This window comes from Camelus ferus, chromosome 12, assembly GCF_009834535.1.
Source record: "Camelus ferus isolate YT-003-E chromosome 12, BCGSAC_Cfer_1.0, whole genome shotgun sequence".
Lineage (NCBI taxonomy): Eukaryota > Metazoa > Chordata > Mammalia > Artiodactyla > Camelidae > Camelus > Camelus ferus.
Window position 1 is genome coordinate 20,557,200 of NC_045707.1, and position 22,489 is coordinate 20,579,688.

The 22,489-nt window shown below is 54.7% G+C and overlaps 2 protein-coding genes and 1 pseudogene across 2 annotated transcripts; 2 read left to right on the forward strand and 1 right to left on the reverse strand.

Moving 5' to 3' along the window:
• The first annotated feature begins 3,663 nt into the window (after positions 1-3,663).
• LOC116667835 (integrin alpha-7-like) lies at positions 3,664-14,167 on the forward strand. Its single transcript, XM_032493882.1, is given in 14 exon segments — positions 3,664-3,777; positions 5,592-5,741; positions 6,355-6,470; positions 7,016-7,208; positions 7,291-7,371; positions 7,478-7,557; positions 7,697-7,771; positions 7,905-8,007; positions 8,493-8,669; positions 8,853-8,984; positions 10,774-10,887; positions 11,096-11,189; positions 11,279-11,409; positions 13,462-14,167. Coding segments are annotated over 14 exon segments (1,791 nt in total). The 3' UTR covers positions 13,693-14,167.
• On the reverse strand, positions 14,125-16,880 carry LOC116667621 (methyltransferase-like protein 7B). The gene is made up of 2 exons (XM_032493125.1): positions 15,946-16,880; positions 14,125-14,886 (listed from the first exon to the last, which is right to left on the reverse strand). The coding sequence occupies exons 1-2, from the start codon at positions 16,441-16,443 to the stop codon at positions 14,650-14,652; spliced, it is 735 nt and encodes a 244-aa protein (XP_032349016.1). The 5' UTR covers positions 16,444-16,880; the 3' UTR covers positions 14,125-14,649.
• A 4,017-nt stretch (positions 16,881-20,897) lies between these two features.
• Positions 20,898-21,830, forward strand: LOC102523146 (annotated as a pseudogene).
• Positions 21,831-22,489: the final 659 nt, after the last annotated feature.

The following is a 22,489-nucleotide window of genomic DNA, read 5'->3' on the forward strand; positions in this document are numbered from 1 at the left end:
TACTGTTATAATTGATACCATTTATTAAACACTTAATAATGGCTTTAAATTTTTTAATACTTACTATCTCATTTAATGCTCAAAACGATCCTAAAATATAGACACTATTATTATCCACATTTTAGAGTTGAGAAAAGTAAGCTTTAGAGAGGTGAAAAACTGTTGCAAGGAGACTTGGGTAGAAGGTTGAGAATCTGGGATTTGAGCGAAAGCCTGTATTTTCAACCACAATGTGGCGTTGTCTCCCACTTCATCATAGGTTTTGGTAGAAATGTCGATTTGGGGGAACTTAATGATTCAGGTGTGGCTGTTTAAGAACATTTCTCTATTTATTAACATTTCAGTGAAGCTGGAATAAATTGAAAGTCACCACTAATCTCTAGCTTATCCACCAAGGAAACCCAGATATTCAAAACAGCAGTGGCTTTATATAAAAGGCCATTTATTAAAACTACTGTACACTCTTCAGTGCTTTCTGGGGTTCTGGGAGTTTGGTCTCACGATCAGTCCAGTACAGTTTGCTCCTTAAGTGCTTGAGGAGCATTGTGCCATTCAGTGTTACTACAACGTATAACAGATGTGAATACATCAGATAATGTTCCATTTGTACCCCAAACAGTAATCAGCATTCTGCAATGAATTAGGATAGTACCAGACAATGTACAAATACTCAGATTTCCAAAATGCCCTGTTCCACTGACATTGATTCAAATTGAATTTGCTCTCCCTTTGACTCTATGTAGAGATCTTGGTAGGGTAGTCTGTTTCCAGTTGGTTGCAGAGACTCAAAATTTGGAACATGCTAGACATAAAACTGTATGAATACCTTATATTCTTCTCTACTTTATGAAACAGTTATCCATGGCTTATGTTTTTTAAAAAAAAAAGCAAAAATTTGGGAACAACTTAAACAAATGAAGTCATATCACAGAATTTGTCCTCTATAATACCTAACAAAATAAACAAAAAGATCAAAATAAAATCACAATAGAAAATCATGCGAGACTACAAAGAGGGAGAGTCAGTGACTCATAACCTTAAAAAATGTCAGTTTATGAAAACCACCAATAGGAGAAGTGAGAGGATTCTAACCTTCCCTCTGGAAACCTAACCATAACTTCTAGAAAACGGATGTGTAAGTTGACAAAATCTTGAGAATTTTCACCTCATTTGGAGAAAAGTGGATCAAATGTAAAGCTTTTTTTCTTTATGGGAGGGTGGAAGTTGCAATGGCTACAGTTGAAACATAAATGAAAAAGGAAAGGAGAATAAAAAATTATTGACACTTTGATAGAAGGATGGTCTCCAGCGCTCCCCGGTGAAGAGCAGTGCCCGTGCTCGACCTCCTCGCAGACAATGCTGGTAACATCACCTCCTTTCTTAAACATCTCTTGACTCACCAAGATCCAGCTAACTCCACACTTTGTAATAAATACCTTTATGATCTGGCCTCTCTTTCTTGCTCTAAATTTTTACTTTCCCACTCTCCTAAATAAGCAGGATGTTTGCCTCTTAAATTTCAAGTGATTTCCAGAAAGCAGTTAATTCTTTCCAATTGTTCTTTTCAGGGATCCTCAGTCAACTTTCTCTAATAACACTTGCCATGTTATTCTTTTTTTAACTTATGACATCAATTTACAGTCTATACACATTTCTATCACATTAGATCGTAGATTCCTTGAAATTAGGGTGTATGCCCTTTATACTTTTGTCCTCAAGTGCTGGTTCAGCACTTGAAATGTAGTAGACATTCAGTACATGTTTATTAAGTGGAATGTATTTCCTTGATATATAGATATATATAGACATATTTAAAGCTTCACTGGTCTTTTTGATGTCGTCCTTGAATGCTTGCTTCACTTGCTGATCTCTTAGAGTGTAAATGAAAGGGTTTAACAAGGGAGTAGTTGAAGTAATGAGCACAGCTATTCCTTTGTTGAAAACACCTTCTTCTTTTGCAGAAAGATTAATGTACATAAACATGCAGCTGCCATAAGAGAGAGAGATGACAATCATATGGGAGGGACTGTGGAAGAAACCTTTGTCCTTTGCTGTCTCAGGCCAGAAGCGGTCTTTGGAGAAACACCGGGAGCAGACCCTCCACCTGGTTTCTTTCCGTCCGAAGGCACCCCGCTCGGCGCTGGCACCAGGAGGTCGGGCAGGGTGTCATGGTGCTGGCTCTGTAGTTCACAACCATGGAGGCACCTGCCCAGTGGACACCAGCCCGCTGAAGGGTGTGAGGACTCCGTGCGATGTGGTCCTTGGGGCCACCATCACTCGTGGACACTTGTTTTGCATTCCAACACAGTATTTATTGAGAAGTCACATACATGGGAAGCCCTCCTCCCATGCCCCCCCACCCCCTTTCCCCCCAACTCACCCCCCCTACCCGAGTGCACCCCCTGCTGCCAAGGGAAGAGTTAAGACACCTCACTGAGCAAACACTCCAAGACCCTTTTGATGGCAAGGACCTCAACCTCCTGCTTGCACAACTCCTGCTGCTGCAAGGCCTCCACTTCCCACTCCAACTCACAATACCTCTCCTGCAGCCTCTGGAGCTCAGTCAAGGACTCCTCTATGCTCAGGGCCGGGGGCTCCCCTGGGATGTGCCCACACCCCTCCCTCCCTGCCACGACCCGGGGCTCCTGTTCTGCTGGCACCTTTCTCCTCTCCAAGATGAGTCTGAATAGGAAAATGATGCCGCCAGGTGTTACAGAACCAGAACGTGTTAGGTGGAATGTGGTCCCAGCCCAGGGGCCTGCCAGCACCTCGGCCCAGTGACCCATAAGGAGGAGGACCACGCTCTCAAGGGTCCCGGGTACCGAAATGCTGGCGTTGGAGTGCCTGCCCTTGCAAAAGCCCGCCATTGCCTCCTTGGACCACCACCAACGTGACTGCTCCGGCCGCAGCAGCAGTATATGGAGCCTGGCCTGGGCTGGTGGCCTGGGATGTTTCCAGTCTGCGTCAGGGACAGGACGGCCTTTGGGTCCAGGTTGCTGTTTCTGGTCTGTCTCTCGGCCTCCCATCTGGCTGGCTGGCTGTAGGGCAGGCTGGACTGATGGTACCCGTTCTTCCCTTTGTGGAGGAGGTTGGGGCTGAGAGTCAGGGAGGGAACCAGGGCCAAGGTAGGGGACGGCACGCGTGAGGACCGGCAGGATGTCTTCCTCTTCCACTATGTAGCAGCCTCTTCCTGCCGGCTGACCCGGGACCGGCAGAGGTGCCGACGGCCAGAGGCATAAGTGGACTTGTGGTGCGTCCACATGAGGCTTGGGGCCGGATACCCACGGCTCAGCTGGAGGAGGTCCTGGGGAGTGCGGCACAGGAGTCAGCGGCTGCCCTCTGTCAGATGTCTCTGCGTGGTTGCTTGGCTGGCTGGTTGGAAGCTGTGTTGTGACACCAGAGGCCTGGGAGGGACAGTCCCAGCATGGGCAGGGGTCCACTGTGCTCCTGTTGTCGGAGCCCGACCCCCCACCGCGGGGCTGGAACCAGAAGGAGAGGAGCCAGGCCAGCCCATGCCGGTACAGGGGGCGCCGGGTGCGGGTACGCGGGCTTGCTGGCCCGCAGAGGGGCCCGAAAGTGGACCCTGGCACTAGAGTAGAGTGCTCGGTGTGGGTGAGGGACCCGGGGCAATAGGAGTGGGCATGGAGTGTGTCAGAGGTGGGCATGGAGAAGGTGGTCGAGGACGTGGCCACAAGTAGCAGGAGAACCAGAAAGGCCACCTCTGCTATGGCTCACCTTGGTAGCGGCGCCGGCTTTTATAACCGCCCGTGGGGCATCGTAATGCCTCCCTGTGACCACTGTGGCCTCTCCGGCCAATCACCAGGAGGCTGTCACCGTGTCCCTCTGTAACGGAAAAGAACAAATCTGACACCATATTGGCTCTGTTCCTGTGGCTTTCACCACTGTGCCCTGTTTTCCAGGCTTAGTCTTGCTAGCTGTGCACCTTTTGTAAAACAGTGTTACCTTTAGGCTGAAATGTACAGGAGAGCCTATTCTCGGGACTCAGACCTTTAAGGATGTTAGCACTTCTGCATTTATGTAGAGATGGTAAGTTGCAAAACAGAAAATAACCTTTGTTTTGTTGGAGGTTTACAGGGACACCATGGCCTGACCCACATGGACAGCTGCAGGAATAAAGACTTCCTGCAGTGAGAACTTTGCAACAACCACACCGCCTCCCTTGTTTTTCTGTATAAAAGGAAACTGTATTCTGACTGGAGTAGGCTGGTTCTCCAAGACATTAGTCGGCCAACCTCTTGGTCGGCCAGCTTTCCGAATAAAGCCGTTATTCTTTGCCCCAACACTTTATCTCCCGTTTTATTGGCCTGTCGTGCGGCGAGCAGAACGAGTTTGGACTTGGTAACACGTGGGATTTCTGGTCACTGAAGAGGGGCACCACGGGAGGTGCAGGCTTTAGGGGCGGGAAAGCAAGGGCGAGCTTTACCTCGACAAGTGAGGTTTGAGGAGCTATTACATGTCCGAATAGAGCTGTCAAAAGCACAGTTGGAGATACGGGTCTGGAGTTCAAGAAAGAAGTTAGAAGGACAAAGATGGTAACTTAGAGGCTCCTGAATGTCCCTTCTACCACAGAGGCACTGAGTACACGGCTATTTATGGAGCAATTGCCTCTGAGAGAAACCCAGAGCCTGGCTGAGTGTTTCCTACAGATCGGGTAACAGAAAACACCCACATCAGAAGGGGTAGGAAAGGCACATCCCCACCATAAACCCCACCCCCAGCGCAGTGCCCTGCAATTGAGGGGACCCCCAACTCCCAGCTTCTCCCTGTGGAGCGAGGGGTCTAAACTGAACAACTCGCACCCCCCTCAACTTTAAGGCTTCCATCCAAGGGGTGAGCTCCAGGTCACTGCGCTCTGAAAGTCAGCAGGGCCTGTGTCCACCAGTCCCACAGGAGTGTGGCAAACGGAACCAGTGGGAGCACCAGCACCCCCTGGGCTACTCCCCAAGGCCCCAGCTCAGAGGTTGCAGGTAGAAATGCCATCTTCCCGCTTCCACTTGCCTGGAAGGGGTTTGGTTGCAGACTTTGCAAAGGGCTGCCTGGGGCCCAGCATCTACTTAGCACACACCCTGGGGCCAGCTGTGACCCTCCCCAGAGCCCTGCCTTCTCCTTCTAGCTCGCTCCAACAGTAAAACCAAGCAAGTCACTGGAAGGACTTTGTCCACACAACTAGTGCCCCAGCTTTTATAGCTGCCATTCCAGGATTGGGCCCCCAATCACCCAGGTTTGGTAGCCTGCAGGACTTACACTCCCGAGTCCCACAGAGCTGAAACAAAGACGCTGACCACCCCCATCCCCCAACTGCTGCCTTCTTGCGTCTCCTGTTAAGCTCTGTCCTCCCTGGAGAAGGTGACAGCAGGTTGTGTCTTCACGTCTGGTTCTCAAAGCCCTGCTCTCCTCCCTTCTCCACCCCAGTCGGTCTCCCTCCTCCTTGCCCAGTTCTCCACCTCTCTCCTGCACCTCCCTGAGCCTCTTTCCGAATTTCAGGATCTGTCTCAGGTCTGGCTGGGGCTTTGGGCAGGGCTGGGGCTGGGGGTTGTTCTTGTATCCACGTCTGTGTTTTCCCTTCCCAGGAGAATGTCAAAGACAACCTTCGGGCCATTGTGGTGACCCTGTCCTATAGTCTCCCGACCCCCCGGCTCCGGCGACAGGCTCCTGGCCAGGGGCTGCCCCCAGCGGCCCCCATCCTCAATGCCCACCCCCCCAGCACCCAGCGGACGGAGGTGAGCCTGGGTTCCAGCTTAGCCCAGGAAGAGGAGCCGTGGCCCCTCGCCAGTGACACGCACTCACAGTGCACGAGACCCTTTCACCGGTTACCCCGGTATTTCCTCCTGTTTCTAGATGCTGTAACAGGGGGGACCCCAGATGAAACCTGGCCCACGTGACCATGAGTTGCTAGTCGGAGGGGCAGGCAGGCACTCAGGGGCCCAGGGTTGTGGGGCTCTGCCGTCTTCAAATGTGGTCTCCAAGGCCACCTCTATCCCAGCCTGCTGGAGGGGAGCGTGGAGCTCCTTGCATGGGTTTCACGGCCGGTCTGGCAGTGGCGCTCTTCGCTTCGCGTTCTGAGTCTGGGGCTCAGTTACACAGGAGAAAGGCCGAGGAAATATGGCCTTGCTCTGGACTAGCCTGCTAGCCTCTACTGCGACATCGTAATACTCCCATCATTTTGCTGATGAGGCCCCTGGCAAGTGGTTGAGTGACCAGCTCGATATCACACAGCTGGGAAGCCGCAGGTCTTTGAATTGAACACAGGCTGTTTACCCCTGTGATCCTCTACCCCACCTAGGCAAGGCACATTCACCCCCTAGCAATGACCCTCCTCGAATCTCTCCTCAGATCCACTTCCTGAAGCGAGGCTGTGGGGAAGATAAGATGTCTCAGAGCAACCTGCGGCTGGTCCACGCGCGTTTCTGCACCCGCATCAGTGACACCGAGTTTCAGCCTCTGCCCATGTGAGGCGGAGCAAGGGAGCAGGCGGGGTGGGAAGGCAAGAGCTCCAGGATCGGAAGGAAGTCCCCTCAGGAGCGCCAGTCTGCAGGGAGAAAGCGGAAGGCTGGGGGGACCTGCTGATAATTCACAAGTTTGCAGATGAGGGCAGTGGTGGACCCACAGGGGCTCCCCTGGCAAGGAATGACAGGCCTTCACTATATATATACATATATACATATATATATATATATACAAACATACAGTTCACATGTCATATATCTCTCTTTATAGTCTTCACGACCCTGTGAGATAGGAATTCTTGTAAATCCCACTTTATAAATGGAAAATGGAGGCCTAGAGAGGTTAGGTTACTTGCCCAAGGTCGGGTAGTGGTGGAGCTGGGACCAGAATGGAGGTCCCCTGACTCCAAGTCTTGATTCTCCTAAGCCTGAGATTTGGGGGACCCAGGCGGGAGGAGAGGGGGCATGCCCTGGGGGAAGGAGGCAGGAGAGGGGGGAGGCCGGGGGAGGTGTTCAGATCTTAGAGTGAGTGGGATCTGACCCTCCAGGGACGCAGATGGGACGACAGCCCTGTTTGCACTGAGTGGGCAGCCAGTCATCGGCCTGGAGCTGAAGGTCAGCAATCTGCCCTCGGACCCAGCCCAGCCCCAGGCCGATGGGGATGACGCTCACGAGGCCCAGCTCCTGGTCACCCTCCCTGCCTCTCTGCACTACTCAGGAGTCTAAGCCCTAGACTCTGCGGTGAGGACCTGGGCAGGGTAGGCGTGGGGTGTTCAGGGGCTCCAGCAACCCAAGCTGACCTCTCCTTCTCTCCCTACTCCAGGAGAAGCCACTGTGCCTGTCCAATGACAACGCCTCCCACGTCGAGTGTGAGCTTGGGAACCCCATGAAGAGAGGCGCCCAGGTTGGCACATCTGCCCTTGTCCCTATCCAGGGGGCTCTCTATCCCCCGATCATTCCTCAAGCCCCTCGCCCTTCTGGACTCTCATCCTGCTCCGTCCTTGCTCCAGGTCACCTTCTACCTCATCCTTAGCACCTCAGGGATCACCATTGAGACCACAGAGCTAGAGGTGGAGCTGCTGTTAGCCACGTAAGGCTGGTGGGGCCAGGGTGGGTGATGGTGGGGGAAGTTGGCTGGAAGTCCACCTAGAAGGGGCTTCACTGTGCTCACCTGACCCCTTGGGGTGGCGTCTGTGCCCGCTGCCCACGCCTGCCCTGCCACATGCCAGGATCAGCGAGCAGGACCTGCGTCCGGTCTCTGCCCGAGCTCGTGTCTTCATCGAGCTGCCGCTGTCCATCACGGGGTAAGCCCTGCCCAGGGGGGCACCGCCGCCAGAGGGGTGGGCACTGCTACTGCCAAACCCAGGCCTGGGCTCTACCTCACCCTCCATCAGGCCCCAGGCCTCCTGAGCCCCCGTTTTGACCCCTCCTCACCAGGGTGGCCATTCCCCAGCAGCTCTTCTTCTCCGGCGTGGTGCGGGGTGAGAGTGCCATGCGGTCTGAGCGGGATGTGGGCAGCAAGGTCAAGTACGAGGTCACGGTGAGTGTCCTGGTGAGGCCCCTCCTTCTTGGCACAGAGGAGGGGCTGAGGTCTGCCCCAGGAGCTGTGGCTCTTCTCCCATGTGGCCGCATGGTGGTCTAGCGAGTTCGAGGCCTCGCTCAGCCCCTGGGCCTTGGCTGTGGGCAGGTGTTTGTGCTGGGGCCTCAGATGGCCGTCTCACCTGCTGGTCTGGGGGGCCCATGAGGGCCCAGGGCAGCTGCTCTGCCTAGGGCCTCAGCTGGGGGCCGGGGACTCGGGGGCAGGGCTGCTGTCTCTCTCCCGGACTCTGCCCCGGCGCGGCTGGGGCCTTCCCACACCTCTAGTGGCATCTCTAGGTTTTCCTGGCCTTGGGGCGGGCAGAGACTGGCGCCTGGATCTAGGATCCTGGGTCTTTGTGGAGACTCTGCTCTCCGAGGCCTCCCCGCAGCCCGCGTGCTCTCCATCCCCAGGGATTTAGTGGCCCTCACGCTTGCTTGTGCCCACAGGTCTCCAACCAAGGCCAGTCACTCAACACCCTGGGCTCTGCCTTCCTCAACATCATGTGGCCCCACGAGATTGCCAACGGGAAGTGGCTGCTGTACCCCATGCGGGTCGAGCTGGAGGGCGGGCAGGGGCCCGGGCAGAAGGGGCTCTGTTCCCCCAGGCCCAACGCCCTCTACCTGGTGAGTCTTAGGCCGGGTGGGCAGGGCTGCTGAAGCAGGGTGGGAGGTAGACTTGGGAAAGGATGCTGTGGGCTGGGGGTGTGTGGATAGGTGGGGGGCCCGGAGGAAGGTGGTGGGTAGGAGATGCCATCTCAGGACTGCTGCGTTTGGAGGGACCCTCACTGGGCCCCCTCCCCACCTCAGGATGTGGACAGCAGGGACAGGAGGCGGCGGGAGCTGGGGCAGCCGGAGCAGCCGGAGCCTCGTGAGCAGCCGGAGCCCAGCACGTCCTGGTGGCCAGTGTCCTCTGCTGAGAAGAAGAAAAATGTCACCCTGGTGCGGGCAGGGCAAACTTGGTGCAGCCAGAATGGGGGAGGGGGCGCGTGGTATGATAGAGGATGCGGGTGGTGGGGAGGGAATGGTGCGTCAGGACGGTGGGTGGCGCGTGGGGAGGTGCGATGGTCTGACACCTGGGCAAGTTGACAGGACAGTGCACAACACGCCTGTGAGGCAGCTGCGGACGCCAAAGTCCCACCCCTCCACGCTCACCAGGTGCTTACTCCAGGGCAGGCGCTTACCTATAGCCTTTTCATCTTGTGGATGAAAGATCACGGTTTATAGAGGTGGGATGGTCTTAGCCACCTCTGAGATCTGTTTGTTGTTCTTTTGAATTCTTTTTCGACAAAAAGTCAATTTGCATAAGGAAACCTGCTTGATTTTCACAATGTCAAGGACGCTTTAGGTTTCCGACAGTTCTAATTCACGTGATTTATTGTCTCTCCTTTTTGAGCAGTGTTGCCCCCCTTCTCCTACTTGTGTCACCTAGCTTTGTTCCACAGGCAGACTTACTGAGCAGATTAGCGCATGCTCTGTGCTGTCCCTTGCAGGGCGGTGCTGGCAGGGAGAGTGAGCAGGGGACACAGGTCAGCAGGGTACTTGGTCTGGTGGCAAGTGGGTGAATCTCAGGTGTGGAAGGAAGGGCAATAGAGGCAAGAAGAGTCAAAGAGGCCTTTGCAGGGGGAGGTAAGCGGCGGGGCCAGCTCTGGTGTCAGCTGTCTGGGAGGGAGTTCCACTGTCACACCCCATCCCTCTCGGGGCTTCCTCAGCGTCCCTGCTCCCCTGAGAGCATGACCTGAAGCAAACGAAGGCGCCTCAGGAATAGTAAGAGCTTGTGTCGTCGCTGTTTCCCTGATATGTGGCTAGTCCTGGCCTTCCCCATGTGACTGGTTTCCTCGGAAAGCCCTCCCTTTCTGATAAGAACTTTGAAATGGATTCTTTTACTAAAAATGGCATTTAGACAAATTGACCAAGGATTCTTGAATTGCTCCAAAGTGGCAAAATAAAGGATGATGCAAAGAGTTCAAACACTGTCAAAGCCAGTCTTCTGTATACGAAGTGTGATAAATAGAACATTAATCTTAGGCAAACAGGCCATTAAGTGGGATTGGGCCAAATGGATTTAAGTCAGGCCTGGAAGGAGCAGGGCCTAAGTCCGCTGCCCCCCAGCGGCTCTGGGGCAGCCTCATCCTCCTTCAGTGAGTTTGGGCTTAGCAGAGGAATGCGGCTTTGCCCACTCTGGACCTGGGTTCAAATATCTGCTCCACCTCTTAGCAGCTTTGTTAGCTGTGTGACCTGAGGGAGGTCACCTGGCTTCTTTGAACTTGAATTTCCTAGTTTGAAAGATGGAGATGATGGTAATATGCACATTGCAGGACAGTAGCACATTTAAGTGGGGCAAGTACCTCGCAGATAGTAGATGCTCAGTAAATGGGACCGTCATTAGGTAGCAGAAGCGGCACCTGGAGAAGCTGCTCTGCCTGTTGCTGTCCTCCCTGCTCCCCATGCATCTCAACACCGAATAGCCCAGATTTGGGGTAGGCTGCTGTTTTGGACCAAGGGTTAGTTTGGGAAGACTTCCTGGAGGAAGGGGGTTTGAAGCCAAGTAAGGAAAATGGGATAGATATTGAATGAGGAGCCAAGGGAAAGGGGGGCTCAGGGAGGGATGGAGGGAAGGCTCTGGGCAGACTCAGTGTCTGTGTGAGCACGACCGTGAGGGTGCTGGGCCCTGAGCAGCTCCGTGGGGTGGGGCCACGCGGCTCAGAGCCTCTCCTGTCCTTGTCCCCAGGACTGCGCCCAGGGCACGGCCAACTGCATGGTGTTCAGCTGCCCTCTCTACAGTTTTGACCGCGCGGCTGTGCTGCACGTCTGGGGCCGCCTCTGGAACAGCACCTTCCTGGAGGTGAGAGCACGGCCGGGGCACCGGGCTGGGCGTCCTCTTCCCCAACAGCCCCTCGGGGACTCACTTCTCCTCCCACCTCCTCTGTGTCCAAATGCAGCACACACAGCCCAAGACAGGAGGAAACACCCTCTTCCATTTACAGCTTCAGAAGCTGGGGGAGGGGGGCCTTAGGCATTCAGGAGGAGGGTCTCCTTCCCTGCTCCCTTAGGAGTACTCAGCTGTGAAGTCCCTGGAGGTGATTGTTCGAGCCAACATCACCGTGAAGTCCTCCATCAAGAACCTGCTGCTCAGAGACGCCTCCACTGGTGGTGAGCTGCAGGGCTGGGGAGGAGGGGCCGGGGCTTCTCTTCTCTCCTGACGCTCCCGCCCTCGTTCTGCGAACCCCTCCCTCCCCAGATCCCAGTGATGGTATACTTGGACCCCGTGGCGGTGGTGGCAGAAGGAGTCCCCTGGTGGGTCATCCTCCTGGCTGTCCTGGCCGGGCTGCTGGTGTTGGCGCTACTGGTGTTGCTCATGTGGAAGGTGAGGCTTGGGGAGGGGGAGGCCGGCGGGGGCTGGGCTCCTTGTCAGGCAGGTGGCCTCTCCAGGTGTGGTTCTCTCACCCACACTCCCATTTCTTCAGCAGATCTGCACTGAGCCCTTACCCTGCACGTACCAGGGACCCTGTCGAGCCCTGGAAGGTTCGGAGATAAGGCAGGCGCAGATCTTGTCAGAGGTTTTATAGTCTCGTGGGGGAGGGGAGCCTGTGGTCAAGCACAAGGCAGAGGTACTAAGTCAGGAGAGTGCAGGGGGAATTCAAGGGGGGAGAGCTTGAGAGCCGGGGGCCTGGAGCTGGGCCTTAGCAGGTGGGGTAGCAGGGTCTGGATGTGGGGAGGTGAGTGGGTGGGTCTGCGCCTTTCAAAAGGACCATGGGAGGCAAAGCCATGGAGGCAGGGAAATGTGGGCTGATTTAACTAGAGCATGGCAAGTAAGGCTAGGAAGGAAGCTGTGGCCAAGGAAGCCAACCAGTGTGGAGAACTGCCTCCAGGGAACTGTCTCCAGGACTGAACTCGGAACCTGCACATTCCAGGCTCCACGGGGAACCGTGCTCGTACACAGAGTGTAGCCAGAACCACGTTTGCATCTGGGGCTCCACTGAGAGCACATACGAGCACATGTCCGTACAGTCACACCCGTCACCTGCGGTCATCCCCTGAACCATATGCTACATTTGCGGAACCATGCACGCCCTTGGGGCTTTATGGGGAACTGCCCCTCCCCTCCTCCCTGGGACCATAGACCAAGCACATGCTCTGGCAAATGCGTGTCATCAGTGGACCAGGCCTCTGGGCGTCCAGACTGTTGGGAACCTTGCCAGCTCTTTTTAGGGGAGATTGATGCCTGGGAGAAACTGGCTCTCTGCTCCCTGCTCGCATGGAAGGGGGACCGAGCAGAAATGGGGGCCCCCATCTTTCTCCAGTCTTCCCATCCTCCTCCTCTTCTGCTCCCCTCCTCCCTTACATCCCAGTGTGGCTTCTTCCATCGGAGCAGCCAGAGCTCATCTTTTCCCACCGACTATCACCGGGCCCGTCTGGCTGTGCAGCCCTCGGCCATGGAAGCCGGGGGTCCAGGGACTGTGGGGTAATTGTGTGTGAGCATGTGTGTGTGTAAATGTGTGTGTGCGTGTGTGGGGATGTGTGTGTGTGAGTGTGAGATACTCCCAGTAGTCACGGGACCAGGGATGTGCGGGGTGAAGAAATGAGATTGCACGGGGGCCGCGTGAGTTCTAGGAGCTGGGGTGGGAGGGACTTACCAGGGTGAGGTCATGAGGGGGCGTATACGCAGCCGGGGGCACGCACCAGGGTTGGGTGGGCTCCTGGGCTGTGAGCATGTGGGAGTACAGGGAGGTGCCGTGCTTGTCCTCTGGGGGCATGAGTGTGCAGGCCGTCGTGCAAGGAGGTGCCGTGCAGTCTGAGCATGTAGGAGTCTTGGGCCGTCCTGAGTGTGAGCAGTCCTGAGCGTGAGTGTGCACGGGGCACGTTTCCATCTTGGTGTGGAAGGGCCAGCATGTTCATGACTCAGGGAGGGGCCGGGCCATTTTATTCACAGAGGGGAGGGCCCAGCCCGAGGGGGGTGCTCCCAGCGCACGAGCACACAGGCTTGAAGAGGAATTATTCCGGAGCTTCCACGGGTCTCGGAAGCCATGTTTTCCCTCCGAACTCGTTTGTGTTCCTGGGGATGCTACTGGGCCTCTTAAAAGCTTGGGAGGGCGTGGGAACCTTTGGGGTCAGCGGTCCTGATGTTCTACCTTCAAGCCCCTCTTTCAGGTGCCAAGGGAGATGTCCTTGGTCCTGCACCTCAGGCCCTCTCCTGGTCTTTCTCTTGCTGTGAATGAGTACCTGGGGACCCAGCATGGATGGTGGCCCTCATTGGGGCTGCTTGCTGTGCTGGCTGCCGCCCAGCCTGTCTCCTTCCTGCTGCCGTTGGTCCTTTCTGTCTCAGGGACCTTGGAGGCAGGCAGCTGGCTGTGCTGAGCACCTGCCCCAGGGACCTCAGCCCCGCAGGCTCCTCACGTCTGGCCTGGTGTCCTTCCAGATGGGATTCTTCAAGCGAGCGCGGTACCCCGAAGCCGCAGTGCCCCAGTACCACGCGGTGAAGATCCCGCGGGAAGACCGGCAGCAGTTCAAGGAGGAGAAGACGGGCACGATCCTGAGGAACAACTGGGGCAGCCCCCGGCGGGAGGGCCCCGACGCGCACCCCATCCTGGCTGGGGATGGGCAGCCCGAGCTGGGCCCCGATGGCCACCCTGTGCCAAGCACTGCCTAGCCTCCTTTGTCCCAGCTGGCCCTGGGGCCCCCGCCACCCCTTCCCCAGAGACGGCTCCTGGGGGTGAAGAGGGGGGACCCGGTCGCTGGTGTCCCATCAGAATTTGGCAGGATCTGCTTCCTCAGGGCACAGACCTCTACCCCCATGAGGACCACCCCCCAAACATCCCCTTAGGATGCTGTTAGGTGAGAGGGGAAATCAGGGATGGGTCATGGGGGAGGGTGAGGAGGGCAGCGATGTTCTGATGCAAAAGTGGGGAAGGGGACCCTAATCCTTCCCTCTCCCATTCACCCTGTATAATGGAACCCCAAGGACCTATCTCCCCAAAAGTGCCTTAAGCCCAGAGGGTGGGGAGGAGGTTATGTCGCTGACTCAGGGGCTCTTCCCTCCCTAGCTTCCCCTCTCCTCTGACCTTAGTTGGCTGATCCAATCTAGCAGATTTTGTCTATTTATTAAAAAATACTTGAGGACAAAACCTGGCTCCTTTACTGAGTCTGGCCGCCTCCTGCCCAGGGTCTGCAGGAGAGGGCAGATTTTCTCTGCACGCACACAGCTCAGGACAAAGGTGGTGATGGGAGGGAGTGCTGGGGGCCTGGCACAGACACACGTATCATGACTTGTGTGACCAGGTCCTGGGGCACTTGAGTGTGGTCTCAGAAAGAGGAAAGGGCAGCTGTCCTGGGGTGGTTGGGCAAAAACTGGGAGACCCAGTCCAGGAATTTGCAGCTAGGGGTACGGCAGGGTGTCACTGCTCCCTCCCCGCGGTCAGGGGAGCAATAGCGCTTTTCCACTGAAGAGGGAAGGGTTGGAGAGTCCCCTGGCAGAGGTGGGGGGGAGGGGTGGGGTGGGGGAGGGGTGGTGGGGGGATAGCTTCTCTCTGCCCAGATCCTCTCAGGAGAAGGCAGACTCAGCAGATGGGTGGGATCATTCCGACAGCAGGCAGGATTTGGGGAAAGCTTACTTCACGGCCTTCCCCATGATGTGCGGCCCAACAGGCAACCACTTGAAGGGAGGGGGCTGTCGTTCCATTTGGAGTTCGGAGAACTGGGCACTTTCCAGATCCTTCCAGGTCTCTCTGGTGAGGCGGCAGCCATCCCCGATGTGTTTCCAGGTGGGCTCTGCAACTTGCTGCCACAGGAAGGCCCAGCTCCCACGCGGCTCAGCCACGTGCTCCCAGAAAAAGAACAATCCTCCCTGGGAGAGAAGAGCGTGTCACTCACCTGCTCCACCCACCGCCTGCCTCTAACCTCACCTCCGTCCCTGCCGGCCACGCCTGCCCGAAACCTCTCGGTGAAGAGGGAGGTGCTGGTCTTCAAGTTCGGGGAGCAAACCCGTCCTGCTCCGTGACGCCTCCTGCGCCCCGGCTCCGGCTGCCCGCCCAGAGCGAGTGTGACGAGCCTCCCGTGACTGAGTGGGGACGACTGGTGAGACATTCTCAAAGGGCGGCCAGAAGGACAGCGTAACCGAGGGCAGACAGATGGGCAGGCGGAGAACCAGGAGCAGAGGTCTCACTGGGTACAGAGATGCTTGCCCAGAGCCCCCTCCCGAGAGCCAGACACACGTGTCCTGGACATCTCAGCCAGCATTTCGGGGAAAACTTGCACTGGGCTTCTGATTAAACTGGGGTTCCTCCAGCTCTTCGCTCCTCGCTGTGCCTTCCCTAGGTGATCTCATAGACCTCTGTGCTTGGAATTTACCAGCTAAAGCTGGTGACTTCCAAATCTGTATCTCCAGGCTCCCTCTTTTTCTGACTTCCAGATCTGGACTTCCAACTGCCTCTGGGTTCTCTCTGCCTCATGGCACCTCAGACCTAAAGAGTTCAAAACAGGTTTCTCCTGTCTTGCAAAAGGCATTTCCCTCTACCGTCCCTCCCTCCATCAGCTGCTCATGCCAAAAACCTGGAAACCATCCTAAACTCCTTTCTCTCCACACCCAGTTCCCAATCTTACGGATTCTACTTCCCCTAATATCTCTACCTAGAACACTGTCAGTTGCCCCACTCCCTCCAGCCCCTGCTTAATCCCTCGGATCTCAATGTAAACATCCCATCCTTAGGTGTCCTCCCCTCTTCCCCGACTTCACTGGGTGGCTCTCTTGTGGGCTTCCACATCCAGCCGTGTTCACCAGCAGATGGGGGTGGACGGGTGTCAGATGCACTAGTTCACGAGATTCCCTGTCCTGGGTGCCCCGGACACTGGGGTGGCCAATGCTACATTTGCTGCCCCGCACCCACACCCTTCCCACTCTGCTCACCGGCCTCAGCACTCTCTGGACCTCCTGCAGGACCTTCCTCGGGCTCTGCACTGAGCAGAGCACCAAGGTGCAGACCACCACGTCCATGGAGCCATCGGCCAGCTGCTTCATGTCCTCTCCGAAAGCCACCACAAACCGTTCATACTCGAGATGTCTATTCTCGGCCATACTTTTTGTCAGGAACTTCTCAAAGTTGGGGTTCGGGTCCAGGCAGGTGATCCTGCAGCCAGATGGGTAGAACTGGAAGTTGGCACCAGTGCCGCAGCCCAGCTCCAGCAGGGCCACCTTGCCCGAGGCCCCCGCAAGCCCCTTTATCTGGCTGAAGAGCTCCCGCTTCTTGCCCTCCATCTTGCAGTTGGTCTTAGCCGCCAGCACGGCCATCAGGTAGGGGAAATAGCTCTTGCACAGGGGCTCCCAGAAGCCCAGCAGAGCCATGATGTGCAGGGGCAGGGTCAGGAGCAGCACCAGCAGCTGCAGGAGCCGGACCAGGGCGTCCATGGCAGCCCGGCTGCGAGCGGCGCTTCCCTGGCGCCCGGCCTTTCCGCGCTGCCCGGCCGCTGCAGACGCGCGTCTCTTTTTGCCCCGCAGTAGGACTTTGCTCCCTGTCTCCTACTTGGCAGTTTCCTCCTCGCCGGGTGGAGTGGATCTGTGAAATCCCTCCAGAGGGCACAGGTCCCAAGCCCCCACAAGCTCCCACAAGCTCTTCAGCAGATTTTATGGGAGGCGAAGGAACAGGTGGCACCAGTGTGTCCTGAGTTCGGGGCGCTCTGCCCAGTTGAAGAGGATGGTGTGTGCTGACCATCTCAGAAGGGAGAGAAGGGGGAGGGGGGCTATGTCTCTGATCACAGTTTGCGGGGGCCAAATGCCCAGCAGAGCTGACTCACGCCGGCCCGCCCTGGCCTGATTCAGTCCTCAGGTTCTGCTCGGTTTATGCAAGCTGGAAGTTCTGGTTGGGTGCCACTGGCACACCCCCAGGGCTTTGTAAACGGTAACCTGCCTCTGCCCCAGATACAAGCCAAAAACCGAGAAGAATGTGTCTTAACCAGGGGGTGGGGGTGAGGAGGTTGTCACAGGACTTTTCTGCTGGGCAGCGGCACAGGGGCCACTCAGGCTCCAGCAGCACAGTGCAGGAGACGCCTTCCTGAAATAGTTCATCCCCGCCTGACTCAGGGTTTGTCCCCAGACCTCTTCTCTGAGGCCCCCAGTGGCCAGGGATGGTGACAGTCAGTGGGTTTGACCGGTAGGACAGAGGCAGTGGACTTTGAGCTCCCGTCCCAATCAGGGACTTTGTTTAAACTCAGTCCTTCCCCAGAGGTCATCAGTGGCCCTGGAAAATGGTCCTTGTGAGATTTTAGATTGTTATAATCCCCCTCTTGTATAATGCTAATGCATAATGGTGAAGGAAATTTTACTTAAAGAAAATCAACAACTTGGCATTCATTTTATTGCTGAATAGTATCCCATTTTGTGGATATACCACAAATTATATATCCATTCAGCTGTGGATGGGCCTTTGGGTTGTGTCCAGTTTTTGTCTGTAGACTGGAGTTTGGACAAGTAGAAGATCTTCAAGGCCCCTTCCTTTCACCATCTCCTCACCCAGAGCTGAAATAGAGGGGATGACATTGAAAGTGGCTATTTGGAGACTCACCACACGGGGGCGATGAGATCCTATTTTGAACAAACCCAGAACTAACACTGCTCTTCAGGAAAAAGGTCTGCTTTTTTTCGGATCCATTTCCCAAACTTTCTTCCACCTACTTCTTGTTTTTCATTTATATTTTTAAAGTGGAAATTGCAGAAATGCTCAACACTGTACTTCTGGAAACAACCTAAGTGCTACTCACAGCTTCTTCCTGCCCTGTGCAGTGTGATTACACTCACAGCTTTTCTATGTCATATACGTTTGACAGATGTGTGCTGACAATTGGAAACATTCACTATTGACCCAACCGCAAAATTAAACTGTGGATAAAAACATTTCCAAAGGCATAAGTAGGCATAATTGGTTGAAAATAAATCAGATATTTAAAAACACCAAAATATGTTAAAACAAGTCCCATCTTTTTCTTTAAATGTTTCATGTATGATTTTTCCTATTGTGTGATCAATGGATCAAACACATATTAAAAAACCCCACAAAACAAAAAGAATGCAACACACACTCCAAGCCCATCCCACCCAGAGCGTATTATTGCTGATACTTTGGTGCATATCTAACGTTGTCTGCCTGTCTGTCCAGCCACCTATTTATCTGAATTTATGTTTTATACTGAGAATTGTTTTCTACGTTGCTTTTATCACTTAGTAATACATTGTGAACATCTTCCCACATCAATTAACTTTTAAAAATAAACATTTTCTTTTAGAATAGTTTTAGATTTACAGAAAAACTGCGAAGATGACAGAGTTCTCATACTCCCCACCTCCGGTTTTCTGTATTAGTCACAACTTAAAGTACATTTGATACATTTGTCCCAGTTAGTGAACCAATACTGGCACATTATTGTTACCTACAATCCACACTTACTCAGATTTCCTCAGTTTCCTCCTAATGACCTTTCTTCTCTTGCAGGATACTCGGCTCGTTTAGTTGTTACGGCTCCTTCGTTTCTCAGGCGCTCCTCGTTTTGGAGGACCTTGACGTGTGCGAGGAGTCCTGGTCAGATATTTCGTAGCCAGTTCCTGTCTTGGAATTTGCCTGTTGTTTCTCTTACAATTAGACCAAAATTAGGGGGTTTTAGAAGGAAGACCACACAGGTGACGTGCCGTTCTCATCACATCAGATCAAAGGCACGCACTGTCACCTGGTTTGCCACGGCTGATGTTCACTTTAATCACCTGGTTGAGGAGGTGTTTGTCAGGCTGCTTCTCTGTGAAGTTACTCATTTCCCCCCTTTTTTTTCTTTCCAGAAAGTTCTGTGCAGAGCCCACAGTTAAGGAGTGGGGAGTTTTGCTTCCTTTCCCTGAGGGTGGGCTGTCTACATAAGTTGTTTGAAATTTTTAATAAATAAACTTACTGCAATCTAAAAAAGAAAATAACCCAAATGAACAAGAGACTTCCTTGAATTAGGAGGGTCTCCGCAGAACTCTAAACAGGAGGTGAACCTGTGGCAAAGAAGGCTTCTTTCCAGCAGACTCACAGACACAGACGACAGACTAGTGGTTACAGGGAGGGGGAGGGGCAGGAGGGGAGTGGGGAGGGGCAACACAGGGGTAGGGGATTAAGAGGTACAAACTGTTGCGTATAGAATAAGCCACAAGGATATATTGCACAGCTCAGGGAATATAGCCAATATTTTATAATAACTATACACACAGTATAACTTCAAAAATTGTGAATCACTATGTTGTATATACCTGTAACATAATATTGTATGTCAACTATAATTCAATAAAAAATAATTAAAAAGAGAAAGAAACTATGACACAAGTGCTTTGAGGATGCAAAACTTGGGGTTCGCACAGGCCTTTGCTTAGACAGATGAAAAAGGTTCGGAAATATTTACATATCAGATACAAAATTTAGGTTAAAGTCATACTTTTTCTGTATCTTGTTGCCATAATGTTGAGTTTCTATCTAAGTGTGTTCATGAAAAAAGGCAAAGAACTTTCCAATAATACTGACTTAAGTGTTCTAAGAATTGTTGACTTGTAATCATGAGATCATTAAAGTTTGCTATAGAGGAAGAAAAAGGCTTCCTTCCCGGCTAAGTGATACACATAATTCTAAGGACTGGAATTTCTCTCTGGTCTTTACTCTTTGAGCCATTAGGGCTTGAGGCATCCTCTTGGGTCACCTCTGTCATCCCCTGCTCTCCGTGACATCATTTACCCCAGCTGAGACCTTTTTCCTACTTCTAACACCTTCCTCAGCAGCTGGGGAGTGGGTTGAACCCCCAGGCCGGGTTGGGAGGTTCTGCCACAAGTCAGACCTGTCGCTATTTCAGCAATTTCTCTTCTTTGAGCATTAGCACTGTTTTACAAAAGGATTTTGAAAAAAGTACTTCCCCTGCTTTCCAGGCACTGGACTAATTCTGGGGATGGGCTACGGGCAGAGGGCTGGGGCAGTGGGCTGAGCAGTTCAGCAGGTAGACACTAGCCAGGGAGTTGGAACACTCGGTTTCTGAGCCCAGCTTCACTCAGGCCTTGCTGAGGGACCTGGGTACATCCCAGACCCCTCTGCGTTGTGGTCTCTCAGTCGTCCTTGGGGTGCAGACTCCATGCCCCAGGCCGGACAGCAGGGAACTCAGAGAGGCTCAGTTACTGCTTCCTTCTCCCAGACAGCACTTCCTTCCCCCTCCTTCAGCGCCCCCCCACCTCCTTCCCCATCCTCTGCTTCGGGAATCGGGCTCTTGGGGACACTGAGCTTCCCTCTTGTGCTGCTGGGAGGGGCATTCTGGCGGCCGTGGGGACCCATGTACAGGTACAAGCCCCACCTGCCTTCTCTCTGAAGCCTTTAATACTGCATCTTCTTTTTCCCTCTCTGGCTTTTGCTCTCACTCCAGCTCTTCTGCCTCATGCTGGATCCATTTTTCTTCCAGTCTCCCCCTGCCAGTTTTATTTATTCTGTCTGTGCACCCACTTTTCTGCCCATGTCCTCCACCAGTTTCTCAAAGGGAACTGTTCTGCCTGTCCCAGCTCATCGCCCCCAAAACCCAGAACTTGGGTGAGGGGGTGAACATCCTGGTGTCTTGCAAGTTCCCAGCTTCCAGGAAGGTCTGCCATTGGCCTCTGTCCCTCCCCGCCTTCACTTACCTTCTTTCCGCCCAGAGGGGTTTTCTGGGAGGGACTTGCCAGCAGCCAGGGTGCTGGCCCATCCCACTCCTGATCACTGGGATGTTCCTGTGGACCATTCCCGCCTTTCCTGCTGCCTCCGGAGCCTCCGTCTTTGCCCGAGCCCTCTGTCTGAGCCCTCTCCCGGCTCCCTCTTCCAGCCTGACGTTGGGGACATGGCGGGTGGCAGTGGCACAGCAGTGACGGAGTTTGTTCTGCTAGGGTTCTCAGGTGCCGGTTGCCTTCGGGGCCCTCTGTTCTGGGGGGTGCTCTGCGTCTACCTGTCACTCTGCTGGGCAACTTGCTCCTCCTCCTCCTCACGCTGGCGGACGCCGCCCTGCGCTCGCCCCTGTACTTCTTCCTTCGCCACTTCTCGGTGGTGGAGATCCTCTGCACCACGACCATCGTGCCCAGGGTGCCGGCCGGTCTCCTCTGCCCCTGCCCCACCATCCCGCCTGCCAGTGCTTCACCCAGCTGCGCTTCTTCGCCCTCTTTGGCGTCGCCGAGCGCTGCCTGCTCACGGCCATGGCCCGTGGCCGCTAAGCTGCCACCTGCCGGCCGCCGCGCTGCTCCACGCTGATGAGCCCGCGAGCGTGCGCCGGCGAGGCGGGCGCCTCCTACCTCATGGCACCGTCTCCGGCACCATTCACTCCTGCCGCATCTTCGCTTTGCCCTTCCACGGTGCCAACACGATCCAGCACTTCCTGTGTGACACCCTGCCCGTGCTGAGGCTGCCTAGCGCCAGCACCTTCTGGGGCGAAGTGGGCAATCTTGTCGTCACCATAGCCTTTATCCTGACGCCCTTCTCGCTGACGGTAGCCTCCTATGCCTGTATCCTTGCCACCATCCTTGGCGTCGCGACATCCCAGGGACGTCGGAAAATCTTCTCTACCTGTTCCTCCCACCTATTTGTGGTTGTGCGCTTTTTTGGGACGGGGACAATTGCCTATATGAGGCCAGGGGCAAGCTCCTCTCAGGACAGGGACCAGATCCTTGCCCTCTTCTACACAGTTGTCACTCCCATGTTCAACCCTTTCGTCTACACTCTGAGGAACAAGGAGGTCACAGGGGCAGTGAGGCGGCTCATGAGACACCTTTGGAGCCCTTGACCCCTCAGGTTCTTGGAGATAAGGGTTCGATCCTTGGGGATTCTCAAGGAGGAGGGAGCAGCTGGGGGCTGCAGCCACGGGGGTCTGGCCCACTCGGTGTGGTCTGTGTAGGGGCCCCTGCCTGCCCAGCTCAAGGACCCAGGGCTCTGACATGCTGCTCAGAACTCAGCTTCTGGGGCCTGTTCTTATGGCCTTGACCTGACTTGTTTGCATGTGCAAAGCTGGAGAGACATGCACTTGAGGGGCGGTTGAGGAGGGAAGGCGCTGTGCCCGTCTTGTGTGATGACTGAGCAATTCCTGGTCTCTCCTGAGGCCTGGGGTGCCTTCCTGTGCCTAAGATTCCTGTAGACACCGCTCTTCCTCCTTCTCCCAGAATCCTCACTGCAAACCTTTCTCTTTCACATAAATCGCCCCTGATACGACATGAGCGCCTTTGCTCCAGGTGGGAGGCCTGACCTGGGTAGGAACGGGGCAGGGAATAGGTGGTCTGGTTTTGGCCGTTCAGGTGCTGAGTCTTGCCCGGTGCCGCTTTAGTTCTGGAAGCATCTGTCTAGTCACCTTTCTCCTGACTCACATCTTCTCTCCTGGGATCCCTGAGACCCTGATATTCTCTCCTGAGCTTCCTTCTCACCTGCAGCCTGGCTGGCTGGTCATCTTCT

What these genes read in the sequence shown, in the direction of transcription:
- LOC116667621 (XM_032493125.1), bottom strand. Translation starts at nt 16,443, where the DNA reads ATGGACGCCCTGGTCCGGCTCCTGCAGCTGCTGGTGCTGCTCCTGACC. An exon ending in TCCAGAGAGTGCTGAGGCCG is followed by an intron (nt 14,887 to 15,945) that starts GTGAGCAGAGTG and finishes CTTCTCTCCCAG; the next exon opens with GGAGGATTGTTCTTTTTCTG.